Genomic DNA, 13,085 nt, shown 5'->3' on the forward strand with positions numbered 1-13,085 from the left:
GTGTCTTCCACCCTCCAGTCCCGCCCAGAACGTGGGCCCTCTGGAATATGCATCTGGTCCCACCTCCTTCATCCTTTCTTAAGGTTCCTCTTGCTTTCCCTTCTCTTCACATGACATCTCTAGACTTGTCACTCTTCCATATCCTTACATTCCCTAGTCTTTCCCCAACACCAATCACCCCCAAACTCTTCACTCTGGTCCAGAAACCCCATCCTCCTGTATGTCTCCATCTTTTTAATTTCTTCCCCTCCTCATAACCCCAAACTTCCATCCCATTCTCTCACAGTTGCCCCCCAAACCTCTCCTGCTACGTGTCTACCAGAGACGCTGTCACCCCAACCTTCTTTCACCTCCCCTTGTCACACACCTCACTGCCCCCAGGAAGCTCCATGCCTCCAGTCTTACCCCAGTCTCTGCCACAACCTCCCACCTCACCTCTGCCACCCACCCTTGGCCCCCAAACTTTCCCCAGCCTCCGCCACATCTGCCCTTACAGCCCACGGCCCCTCCTACCTAGCCCTCTATGGCGCCAGGCCCGCGGGCTCCCCGCATTCCGCCTCGGCGAACCCCTCCCCGCGCCCCGGCCCCCTAGGCCTCGGTCTCGGCCAACTCGCACGGCGCCTCCCCCTCTCCCCTCCCCTCGCCGCTCGCCTTGCGCTCCCTCCCTCGCGGCTCCCTCCCGGCCCCTCTCTCCTCCGTTCCTCCGCGCTCCCTCCTTCTCCCTCTTCCTCCCTTCTCCCATCCCCCTCTCCCGAGCTCCCTCCCTTCGCCGTCCGCTTTCCTGTGCGAGTCGCCGGACGCGCCGGCCAACCCGCCCGCCCGCAGCCCCGCGTCGGGCCGGGGCCTCGGGCCGGGACCCGTTTCGGGGGGACCGCCGGCCTCGGGGAGGGGCCAAGAGGGGGGCGAGGGAGACGACCGCCCGGGAAGGGGCGGGGGCCGCGGGCGGAGGCCGCCTAGGGGGCCCGGGATCGCGCGAGTGCGGGCTGCGCGGGGCGGGCGCGGGCAGCGGGCGGGAGGCGGCGGCTCCGAGCCGCGCAGAGGGCCGGCCGGGCCGCGGGGGCGGGCGGACGGCGCAGCGGGGGCGGGCGGCGCGGCCCGGGCGTTCCGGGCGGTCGGGGGAGGCGGCGGGCCTGGGGAGGGGCCGAGCGAGAGCGGGGATAGGGATTTGCTCCGAGGGCCGGCGGGCGATCCGGGCCAGGTAGGGGAAAAAGGGGGATGGGGGCCACCCTCCGGGGGGGTCGGGGCCGCCGCCGCCGCCGTCGCGGCGGGGACTGAAGCCGGGAAGAGGAGAGGGGGGCGGGGGAGCGGCTGCCGCCGCCCCCCGGAGGCGCCGGAGCCCCGAATCCTGCTTGGAGCCAGCCAGCCGTCCGGAGCTACAACCAGGTAAGATCTGCTGCCGCCCGGGCCTCGGGCCCGCCCGGGTTCTGGCCCGCGGCTCCCCACCCCCACCCCCACCCCTTCCAGTTCCCCCTCCCGCCACCGCCGCCTCCATTTGTTATTTTCTCGATCCGGTCCCCCACTGCGGGGACTGCCTGGCCTGAGGCTGGGGGCTCAGGGGGTGGGGCCGGCCCCCGTGGAGGGATGGGGGCCAGGACATCTGGAGGATCGGGAAGGTGGGGGGAGGTGGGAGGGTCTCACGAGGAGGGCTGATGCGGGGGAGGGTAGCCAGGACTCCGGGACCCAGAAAGGGACCCCGAAGTGGAAGGCTGGCGGAGGAAAAATGGGATGCCAGTGAGGGGGCAACGGAGCGAAGGCAAAAAGGAATGGAGAGATGGCAACGAGGTGGGGCGTGAGGACTCCAGGAAAAGCCCCAAAGGCCCAGATCTCAGGTTTTAGAGCCCAATTTCGGGGTGCTAGGTATAGAAGGGAGGTGGGAAATGGGGAAGGGGTGTGGTAAGTGGAAAGAGAGGGCTTATAGTTGATGAGAGAGGAGAATGGAACCGGGAAAGGGCCGATGAGAGGGCCACCTTTGAGAAGAAGAGCCCGAGGTCGACCCTGGTGGGAGTGGGAAGGAGATGCCTTTGTGACTCAGTTTTCTTTCCCCTACTCCAGGTCACCTCTAACCTTGTTTTTCCAATCCCAGACATAGGTACTTCTTGGAGAGGGGCACACTGGGGCCCAGCAGTGTGGGTCCTCCCGCAACTGAGGAGGAGGAAGATGGGAACACTGAAGGGAGAGTTAAGGAGGAAGGGCTTCTGGCAGGGTGGAAACAGGAGAGAATTGGGCAGTCTTACAGGCACTCCAAACAAGTTGTGACCCCCACCCTCAAATCATCAGAGCACCCACTGCCCCTCTGGCTGTGGTTTCCTTAAGAGGGGGTGGATCTTCTTTACTGTTTTGAGCTCAAAGATTTCCCTTTGTGCATGGACTTGTTTCTACTGGGGTAGGTACTCTTAAGCTCCCTTCCCTGCGGGTGCTATAGGGAGATAGGAGTTGCTTTGGCAACTGGAGGGGAGGTGGCTGGCACATAGACCCCTTGGGATGGATTCTTGAGGGGCAGGTTCTGCCATTTCGTTGCCATGGCAATGATCCAGCAGGATGTCCAGTAGATGAGGGTTCAGAATCTAGACTGGGCCTCAGCCTTTGACTGTGTCCTTGGGACTCTTGACTGGGTTCTGGAGGATGTTTCTGGTGCTGCTGGTGGAGAGGAGATTCCCCAGGGGGTCCACCCCCTTCCATCTAGTAATCTTTGGGAATATGTAGACATGTTACTTGCAGGTCATGGGTGTTTCTCCAAGTCCCTCCTCTAGGCATGGTGGGAGGATGGAAATCCTCCTGTACCAAGTTATACCATCCTTTGGCAGTTCTTTCTGGCCTCTACCTCCTTCATTATTAGGGACTTTTTGTATACAGTAATCGTTTTTGCTTATTTGCACAGATACTCTTCCATATTCATAAACTTGAGTCTTCCTTCCTGAGTATCCCTTTTCCTCTTTCCCAGACTATCTCTACAATGATCCCTTCCCCCAGCTAACCTTCGACCTTCTGTTTCTCTGACCTTATAGGAATGGCTGGGCTCTCCATGCCCATCCCAGGGGAGGGTGGCTCAGGGGAGAGGGCTGTGGAACAGCCTGGTGCAGTGGAAATATTCAGGAACAGGAGCCAGCAGACCTGGGTCTAGTCCTGGCTGGACCTCTAACTGTGACCTTGGGCAAGTCACTTCTTTCTTTGAGCCTCCACTTTATTGTCAGATAAAGGGGTTATAGATAAGATGATATCTGAGGCCGCTCTGACAACTGTGGATTCTAAGGCTTAGGCCAGTGCCTTGTCATTATCTGCTGGTCTGGGCTGCACTGTTATCACTTTGGACTGGTTTGTTAGTCTGGTTGGTCTGGAATGATGGTGGGGCTGGGCCAACGATCCTGAAATTCACCCTGCAAGCCCATCCTAGAAAGCCTTGCAACCCAAGTGTATTCCTTCTGAGATCCTCCTGGTATTGCTGCACGAATTTCTTTTCCTGGTCTTACTTAGAGACTCTTCCCCTGTTTCTCCTGTTTCCACCTCCCCAGTCTGGCCTTTATCGCTTGGCTTTTGCAGTAAGATGCTGAAGGTGAATTTGCTTAGTGTTTTCCAGATACATAGTAGGTGCTTTATAAACCTGAGTTATAGTGACTGGCTCTTGGGGCAGGAAGGAGGGTGGCTCAGCTCGCTGGTGCTAACATATGCTCCAGGTTCAGGAACGTGTATATAACCCAACCCTAGCTTCTCTCTCTCCTGCCCCTCCTTATCCCCAGGGTCACCTACCATTTTATGACTGCTTTTCTCCTTCAGAGCTACTCATTGCTAATTTTATCAGATTTTAGCTGATTAACAAAGTTGAGGTGGGGCAGGGGCACCCTATGATTGTTCTGTTCTGGTACATCCCTGCCTTTCTCTGACCTTTGGGATCCCCTGGCTCTCACAATGAACAGGTTCTGTGATGGGGCGGAGGGAGGAGCATCTCCTTTAGAGGGGCTGGCAAAAGCACACCAGTCACAGTCATCCCTGGGGTGCTTTGTTAAGATTGTTTTCCCCTTTTGTTATGTTGGGTTTTGTTCTTTGGATTTTGGGGGGTTGACAGTATTTGAAAATGAATTTACACAACTCAAAAAATGTGGTAATAGTTGTAGTTGAAGAGAAATGGCTGGTTTACTGGGCAGAGCGTCAGTCATAAGTTTAGAAGACCTGGGCTCTGTCCCAGCTATTTTGTGACTCCAGGTAAATTGTTAGTAAGTTCCCTGGAAGGGTGAGGCTCGCCCCTCACTGCAGGCCTCAGTAGGGTTCAGTGGAGGTGAGTAAGAAGTATTGCTCTGTATTCCTTGTGGAAAATGTGCTATAGAACGTGGAGATGCTGTTTTCCTAGCCAGGCCTAACAGGTGGGGAAGCTCGCTCTGTTCCCATGCAGGCCAGCAGCACTTCATTCAAGAAGACCTACTGAAGTTAGCGGGTTTAAAGGTCAGTAAGGAACAGACCATAACAGCCATATATGCATGGCATCAGTGGGGGACACAGAAAGGAAGAAAACAGTAAGAGGATACCATTTTTGTTCTCAAAAGATCTTATGGTTAGTAATATGGAGAGATGTGACACTTGGCAAGATATACAAATAAGTGCAAATGACAATGGCTGCCTGTGTTGATATGGCTGTATAAAGAAATACATAGATACAGATCGGCTGTGAGGAGGCGTGAGTCCCTGTCTCAGCCCGTGGGATTTGTATGTTTGTCTTGTGTGTTCATCGATATTCGCTGATTTGGGTGGTAAAGCCAAAGCCCTGACTTCTCCCGTAGCCTTGGGAACCCAAGCCCTAGCGCTGCGGGTGGGGAGGTCTTATGAGACTCCCACAAATGAAGTTCTGCACTCTGGGGTACCTCGGTTTGGTCTCAGGATGGGTAGGGCCGTGCGCCTTTGCCTTGTAGAATGGGACATTCTTCTCCCACCTACTCTGTTGTGAGAAAAGATTCCTTTCATATCTCTGGACTGATCTAGGCCCTCTGAGAATTCCCCCCCACTGACTTCTGATGAGAGTACAGCTAAGTACTGAAGAAAGAGCTTTGAGTCATTGAGATGAGGCTTGGTTCCGGGGCCGACACTGCTTCCTCCCTGTGTATCCATCACATGAAGCTGGGCGAGTCACGGTCATAATCTATGCTCCTCAGTTTCCTCACCTATATAATGGGGATATTAAGAATACCTGCTTTTCAGGAGTGGTTGTACGTATGAAATGAAATTGGATATGTAAGGGCTTGACATAAAGGCACTCAATAAATCAGCTAATACCTCAGCTACGTTTCCTTATGCTCCTTTGTAAGGCTCTATGGAATTCGTGTGCGTGCGTGTATCTCCTTGGGGTCGTGGAAGCTGAAACAGTGTGGTCTCCGGACTTGGGGCGCATGGGCACATCTGAGTTTTCTGCCTTCCCCAGAGATGAAAGAGATGAAATTGTGAGCAGCGTTTCCTTCGTGAACAGATAGCTGGGGAGACCCACAGGGTGCCGGTGCCTTATAGCCCGTGGCAAGCGCAGTAGTGTCCCCTTCACACTCTGGTCCCCAACTTGGAGGCTCTTATGGTCTTTTCCCAACAGGCTTCCCTGAAAACAGAGCCGGCAAGTTCCAGGTGCCCATACCGGAAACTTGCAGATCCTGCCTCCTGCTTCCCAGGCCACAGCGGTGGGGGACTTAGGGTGAAGCAGTAAGTTTCTGTATTCAGCTGCCCAGGCGGAGGAGAATGGGGTCTCCACAGCCTGAAGAATGAAGACAAGACAGAATAAAGACTCAGTAAGTAGTAGCTAAAGTGAGAGACATGACAGATCAGGGGCAGGGAAACCTCTGGCCTGTCTCAGGGCCCCGCCCACCCCCCACCCACTACTTCTACGCTTTCCTCCCTCCCCTCCATTGCCAGACAGCACCCCCTGACAGCCAGAGCCTGGCTTTGAACCCCATCCTTCTGTGACACCCACCAGAGAGGAAGACTAGAAACAAAGGCACGTGATAAGGTGAGGTACAGTGTAGAAATCTACATTATCTGCTTGCTTCCTTCTCCTGCAGATGTCAATGAGGAGTGGCCGGAAGAAGGAGGCCCCTGGGCCCCGGGAAGAGCTGAGATCGAGGGGCCGGGCCTCCCCTGGAGGGGTCAGCACATCTAGCAGCGATGGCAAAGCCGAGAAGTCTAGGCAGACGGCCAAGGTATTCTGTCCCCAGGTCCTCCCACAGGCTGCCCGAGCACAGGGGCTGAGGATGTGTTGGGGGGAACTTCCTGTCTGGCAGAGGGTACTGGTGGACCTTGGGAGGTTTAGGACAGGAATTTTCTTTCTCTCTAACAGAAAGCCCGAGTAGAGGAAGCCTCCACCCCAAAGGTCAGCAAGCAGGGCCGGAGTGAGGAGATCTCCGAGAGTGAAAGTGAGGAGACCAATGCACCGAAAAAGACCAAAACTGAGGTGGGGGACCCTGGCAGCCATCCTGACCCATTTTCTGACCATTCTTTCACCGAAACTTCCTTTCACTCACAATTCCTATTTTAATCTTGCCTGGAGTATGAGAGCAGAGTCATATCCTAATGCTTATTAAAGTAGCCTGTCTACAATATGTCAGATCTTTAGGGCTTTGGCCAGACCATCAGATGACTAGGCAGGGCCAAAAGGGGACTGCAAGAGTATGGGGGATTCTAGCCTCTCCTTTTCCAGGTCCTGATTTCCATACAGTGGCTGGGGAGGAGATGCAGGGTGAGAAGTCTTAGTGGAAGGAACAAATAAGTCATAAGGAGCATGCAGAAATGGTCTTTCTAGGAAACAAGGGTTTCTGGGATGTTTAGTTACAGGGGTAGAGGAGATGAGAGGAGGGCAGACGAGCTGGTGGAAGACAGGGATTTGGGTTCAGCTGTGGACAGGGAGAAGGTGCTAGAGATGGACACTGGAGGAAGGAACAGGGTTTTACAAGGAGGGAACCCAGACCGCTACTGGGGAGCAGCAGATACTGTGGGGAGAGTGGGGGAGTCCCCAGATGCAAGGAGGTGGACTTGAGCATGGTTATTCATCACTTCGTGGCACAGTGGTGTGCTGTGAGCGGGGTTGTGCTGCAAGGGAGGCCCCAAATCCCAGGGAAGCAAGGAAGGAACAGAAAAGGGGAAAACGGTCCTCCCTTTTCTACAGCAGGAGCTCCCTCGGCCACAGTCTCCCTCGGATCTGGATAGTTTGGATGGGCGGAGCCTCAATGATGATGGCAGCAGTGACCCTAGGGATATCGACCAGGATAACCGAAGCACGTCCCCCAGTATCTACAGCCCTGGAAGTGTGGAGAATGACTCCGACTCATCTTCTGGCCTGTCCCAGGGCCCAGCCCGCCCCTACCACCCACCTCCACTCTTTCCTCCCTCCCCTCCACCACCAGACAGCACCCCCAGACAGCCAGAGCCTGGCTTTGAGCCCCATCCTTCGGTGACATCCACTGGATATCATGCTCCCATGGAGCCCCACACATCTCGAATGTTCCAGGCTCCTCCGGGAGCCCCTCCCCCTCATCCACAGCTCTATCCTGGGGGCACTGGTGGAGGAGTTTTGTCTGGACCCTCAATGGGCCCTAAGGGGGGAGGAGCTGCCTCTTCAGTGGGGGGCCCTAGTGGGGGTAAGCAGCACCCCCCACCCACCACCCCCATTTCAATATCAAGCTCGGGGGCTGGTGGTGCTCCCCCAGCAAAGCCACCTAACACTCCAGTCGGTGGAAACCTACCCTCTGCTCCACCACCAGCCACTTTCCCCCATGTGACACCAAACCTGCCTCCCCCACCTGCCCTGAGACCCCTCAACAATGCATCAGCCTCTCCTCCTGGCCTGGGGGCCCAGCCACTACCCGGGCATCTGCCCTCTCCCCATGCCATGGGGCAGGGGATGGGTGGACTTCCTCCTGGCCCAGAGAAGGGCCCCACTCTTGCTCCGTCACCCCATCCTCTGCCACCTGCTTCCTCCTCTTCTGCCCCAGCCCCCCCGATGCGGTATCCTTATTCATCCTCTAGTAGTAGCACTGCAGCAGCCTCCTCTTCCAGTTCTTCCTCTTCCTCCCAGTACCCGGCTTCCCAGGCATTGCCCAGTTATCCCCACTCCTTCCCTCCCCCAACCAGCCTCTCGGTCTCTAACCAACCCCCCAAGTATACTCAGCCTTCTCTCCCATCCCAAGCTGTGTGGAGCCAGGGTCCCCCCCCACCTCCTCCCTATGGCCGCCTCTTAGCCAACAGTAGTGCCCATCCAGGCCCCTTCCCTCCTTCCGCTGGGGGCCAATCCACTGCTCACCCACCAGCCCCAGCACATCACCATCACCACCAGCAACAGCAGCAGCAGCAGCAGCAGCAGCAGCAACAGCAACAGCAGCAGCAACAACAACATCATGGGAGCTCTGGACCCCCTCCACCTGGAGCGTATCCTCATCCCCTGGAGAGCAGTAGCTCCCACCATGCACATCCTTATGCCATGTCTCCCTCCCTGGGGTCTCTGAGGCCCTACCCACCAGGGCCAGCACACCTGCCCCCACCTCACAGCCAGGTGTCCTTTAGCCAAGCAGGGCCCAACGGCCCCCCAGCCTCCTCCTCTTCCAATTCCTCTTCCTCCTCTCAAGGGTCCTACCCATGTTCACACCCCTCTCCTTCCCAGGGCCCCCAAGGGGCGCCCTACCCATTCCCACCCGTGCCTCCGGTCACCACTTCCTCGGCTACACTTTCCACGGTCATTGCTACAGTGGCTTCCTCGCCAGCAGGCTACAAAACAGCCTCCCCCCCTGGGCCCCCACCGTATGGCAAGAGAGCCCCATCCCCAGGGGCTTACAAGACAGCCACCCCACCGGCTTACAAGCCGGGGTCGCCGCCCTCCTTCCGAACGGGGACCCCACCGGGCTACCGGGGTGCCTCGCCGCCTGCAGGCCCAGGGACCTTCAAGCCGGGCTCGCCCACCGTGGGCCCCGGGCCGCTGCCACCTGCAGGGCCTTCTGGCCTGTCATCCCTGCCGCCGCCACCTGCGGCCCCCGCCTCAGGGCCACCCCTGAGCGCCACGCAGATCAAACAGGAACCGGCTGAGGAGTATGAGACCCCCGAGAGCCCGGTGCCTCCGGCCCGCAGCCCCTCGCCCCCTCCCAAAGTGGTAGACGTGCCCAGCCACGCCAGCCAGTCGGCAAGGTGAGCGCCGGGGCGGGGTGCGGCGGGCCTGGGAAGGTGACGGAAAAGGGGGAGCAGGCGCGGGAGGGGCCCTGCGTCCATGTGCTGCTTTTCAAAGTACTTCGGGCCCTGGCCTCGCTTCGCCTGCGGCCGCTGGCTCAAAACAAGATCACCGCGAGGCTGAGTGCGCGCTTCCTTTGCGCCCGGCAGGTTCAACAAACACCTGGACCGCGGCTTTAACTCGTGCGCGCGCAGCGACCTGTACTTCGTGCCGCTGGAGGGTTCCAAGCTGGCTAAGAAGCGGGCCGACCTGGTGGAGAAGGTGCGGCGCGAGGCCGAGCAGCGCGCGCGCGAAGAAAAGGAGCGCGAGCGCGAGCGGGAACGCGAGAAGGAGCGCGAGCGCGAGAAAGAACGCGAGCTGGAACGCAGCGTGGTGAGTGCGTCACCGTGCGCGCCGCCCTCCTCCGGCCCGCCCACTGCACGGCGCAGGGAGGCTCGGGAGGGAGTGGGAGGGTGTCAAGCGCCACCCGTCGGATAGGAGGAGTCACTGCAGCCCGGGAAATGGAGACCAAAGGGTTCCAGCGGGAGGCGTTGCGTTCATGGGTTGGGGAAAGGCAAGCTCCACAGGAAGTACCTGTGGATCGTAGGAAGAGCCATTGTCCTATGTAGAATGAGAAGGGAGCAGGGAAGTCCCTGGTAGGCTGAGTTCCAAAGAGTTGAGGCTTTATGGCGTTTAGATGCTGAGACAAATGAGCAGCTAAGAACCAGGGTCAGCCGCCAGGATCTTTCCGACCTGCCGTTTTGACCCCACTTCTCCCTGTATCCCACAGAAGTTGGCTCAGGAGGGCCGTGCTCCAGTGGAGTGCCCATCTCTCGGCCCAGTGCCCCATCGCCCTCCATTTGAGCCAGGCAGTGCTGTGGCTACAGTGCCCCCCTACCTGGGTCCTGACACTCCAGCCCTGCGCACCCTGAGCGAATACGCCCGGCCCCACGTCATGTCTCCTGGCAATCGCAACCATCCATTCTACGTGCCCCTGGGGGCAGTGGACCCAGGGCTCCTGGGTTACAATGTTCCAGCCCTGTACAGCAGTGACCCAGCGGCCAGGGAGAGGGAGCGGGAAGCCCGTGAAAGGGACCTGCGTGACCGCCTCAAACCTGGCTTCGAGGTGAAGCCCAGTGAGCTGGAACCCCTCCACGGGGTCCCAGGGCCAGGTCTGGATCCCTTCCCGCGACACGGGGGCTTGGCTCTGCAGCCTGGGCCACCCGGCTTGCACCCTTTCCCCTTCCATCCAAGCCTGGGGCCCCTGGAGAGAGAACGTCTAGCGTTGGCGGCTGGGCCTGCTCTGCGGCCCGATATGTCCTACGCCGAGCGTCTGGCAGCTGAGAGGCAGCACGCGGAAAGGGTGGCTGCCCTGGGCAACGACCCCCTGGCCCGGCTGCAGATGCTCAACGTGACCCCCCATCACCACCAGCACTCCCACATCCACTCTCACCTGCACCTCCACCAGCAGGATGCCATCCACGCAGGTGAGGTTCCTACTTCCCTGCCCTGGTCCTCTGAGGGCATCTTGGGCCCTCCTGTGCCCACAGATGATTGGGCCCTTCTGTTCCTCAGGCAGGAATGATTTCCCTGCCCACGTCTGGCATGAGCCTCTCTCGTAAGATTGCTGCCCTGGTCTTTGCCTCCCCAGCCTGTCTCCTAACCTGGCCTTGCTACAGAGACCCTTCCCTGCACCCCGACTCTCTCTTCAGGTCTCACATCGCACCCATGATAGAGGCCCAAGGCGTTTTAAAGAGCACCCCTTCCCACGCCTACAGCCCCTGTCCCTGAGCCCTTCACAGGACTGTTTTCTTGCTCCTCTGGATTCAAATCTATTGTTTCTTGCCATCTTCTCCGCTCCCAGGCGGAGGTGTTTCATGTTCCTCTTCATCTCTAGATCTGTGACCTTCCATAAAGAGCCCTGTAGCTCTGGCTGTGGGATGATAGATGACAATGAGTTTTGCTCACAGTCCTTTCACCATGTTTCTTCTTGCCCCATCTAGCCTCATAGTCACGTTCATTCCAGACTCCTTGTGCTTTCTCTCTCTTAACCTCCTCTCTCCCTGTCTCATTTCCCACACCTCATCTCCTCTAAGAGGTCCCCTCCTCTCTTCATATTCCTCAGGTCCCTCTGACAGCTGTAATCTCCTTCCCTCTGCCATCCATACATCCCTACTCCCCTAGCATCTTGCCAGGTCCATCTCCCAGGCCCCTAGTTCCTCTGTTGTGCCTCCGTAATCCACTCTGGATCTCCCTGTGTTTGACTGTTCATCTCTCTGCCCAGGTTTGGACCCCTTCACCCAAATGCATGGTTTTCCCCAAACCTGCCTTCTGGTGACACCTTCCTCTTCTTTACCCTCCAGCCTCTGCCTCGGTGCACCCTCTCATTGACCCCTTGGCCTCAGGGTCTCACCTTACCCGGATCCCCTACCCAGCTGGGACCCTCCCCAACCCCCTTCTTCCTCACCCTCTGCACGAGAATGAAGTTCTTCGTCACCAGCTCTTTGGTAAGGATGGAGGTTGGGGGTGGGGAAGGTCTCATGAGAGAAGGGCAGAAAGGAGGATGTTAGGTAGTGGGATTGGCCTTGTTGGGCTTGGGGAGAGGTGGGGAGGTGCCCCGAGGAGCTGGGAATGGCAGTAGGAGGGCTGAGGCCCTGCCCACAAGAGACACGGGTTTTAGGGCCAGGCTGAGAGGTCTGAATCTCAACCGCCTCTGGCAACTTGCAGGACTTGTTTAGTCTCAGTTTTCTCTGTATGAAAGGTGGCTGGCCACCTCCTCACCTGGAGGAGGTGCTCAGTCCCCCCATCAGTCATGTGTCCCCTGCCCTTCCTGCCCACAGCTGCTCCTTACCGGGACCTGCCAGCCTCCCTCTCTGCCCCGATGTCAGCAGCCCACCAGCTGCAGGCCATGCACGCGCAGTCCGCTGAGCTGCAGCGCTTGGCACTGGAGCAGCAGCAGTGGCTGCACGCCCATCACCCGCTGCACAGCGTACCGCTGCCGGCCCAGGAGGACTACTACAGGTACTGCAGGGCGCCCGAGGCCAGGCTGAGGGGTTCGAGCTCAGCCCGCCTGGGATGGGCGGTGGCTCCTGCGGGAGGGAACCCCTCCTCCACCATCCTCCGTGAGAGGGGCCAGGTCAGGATGGACCTCAGGCTCTCAGTCCCTGCTCTGCACCCCCTCTTCCCCCAGTCACCTGAAGAAGGAAAGCGACAAGCCGCTGTAGAAACCTGCGATCAAGAGAGCACCCATGGCCCCCGCATCTGGACCCTGGAGGCCTCCCTCCCCGCCTGCCACTCAGAGCCAAGGGAGGGGCGGTGCTGCTCAGTTTCAGGGCCTTGGGGCCACTGAGCAGAGGGAGGAAGGAAGGGACAGATGGAAGGCCAAGGCTCCTGTGGTGTGCGGAGGTGGGGAGGTGGCGGGGGTGGGGGCAGAAAGCGCACAGTATCTTGGACCAGGTCCCTCTCCCTTGTCCCCCCCGGCTTTCTTCCTCCCTGACGTCCAACCCCGTGGCCACCGCCCCTCCCCGACCCCGTTGGTGTGATTATTTCATCTGTTAGATGTGGCTGTTTTGCGTAGCATCGTGTGCCGCCCTTTCCCCTCCCCAGTCCCCGTGTGCGCGCCCCCACTGCGATGTATGCCCCTTCCCCCACATTAATAATTTATATATATAAATATCTATATGACGCTCTTTAAAAAACATCCCAAACAAAACCAACCAAACAAACAAAAAAATCCTCACGACTCCCCAGGAAGATGGCTGTGACTGTTTCTTTGTGAACTATGGGGGCAGGGGTGTGGTGGTGGTGGTGGTGGTGGTGGTGGTGGTGGTGGTGGTGGTGGTGGTGGTGGTGGTGGTGGTGGTGGTGGTGGTGGTGGTGGTGGTGGTGGTGGTGTAGGTCACTGCGCAGCGGCGCCCGGAGAGAAGGCTGT

The 13,085-nt window shown here is 58.4% G+C and overlaps 1 protein-coding gene across 3 annotated transcripts; it reads left to right on the forward strand.

The window, feature by feature from the left end:
* Positions 1-1,125: 1,125 nt before the first annotated feature.
* On the forward strand, positions 1,126-12,907 carry ATN1 (atrophin 1). Of its 3 annotated transcripts, none has more exons than XM_031444172.2 (10): positions 1,126-1,383; positions 5,564-5,756; positions 6,027-6,164; positions 6,302-6,415; positions 7,130-9,135; positions 9,325-9,547; positions 9,945-10,641; positions 11,518-11,661; positions 11,995-12,175; positions 12,345-12,907. In XM_031444172.2, the coding sequence occupies exons 2-10, from the start codon at positions 5,730-5,732 to the stop codon at positions 12,376-12,378; spliced, it is 3,564 nt and encodes a 1,187-aa protein (XP_031300032.1). In that variant the 5' UTR covers positions 1,126-1,383; positions 5,564-5,729; the 3' UTR covers positions 12,379-12,907. The 3 variants fall into 3 exon arrangements, with proteins under 3 accessions (XP_031300032.1, XP_031300030.1, XP_064335072.1); XM_031444170.2 differs by having other exon boundaries at positions 1,127-1,383; positions 7,127-9,135; XM_064479002.1 differs by lacking the exon at positions 1,126-1,383 and adding an exon at positions 3,814-5,423 and having other exon boundaries at positions 7,127-9,135.
* The last annotated feature ends 178 nt before the right edge of the window (positions 12,908-13,085 follow it).

This window comes from Camelus dromedarius, chromosome 25 (assembly GCF_036321535.1).
Source record: "Camelus dromedarius isolate mCamDro1 chromosome 25, mCamDro1.pat, whole genome shotgun sequence".
Classification (NCBI taxonomy): Eukaryota; Metazoa; Chordata; class Mammalia; order Artiodactyla; family Camelidae; genus Camelus; species Camelus dromedarius.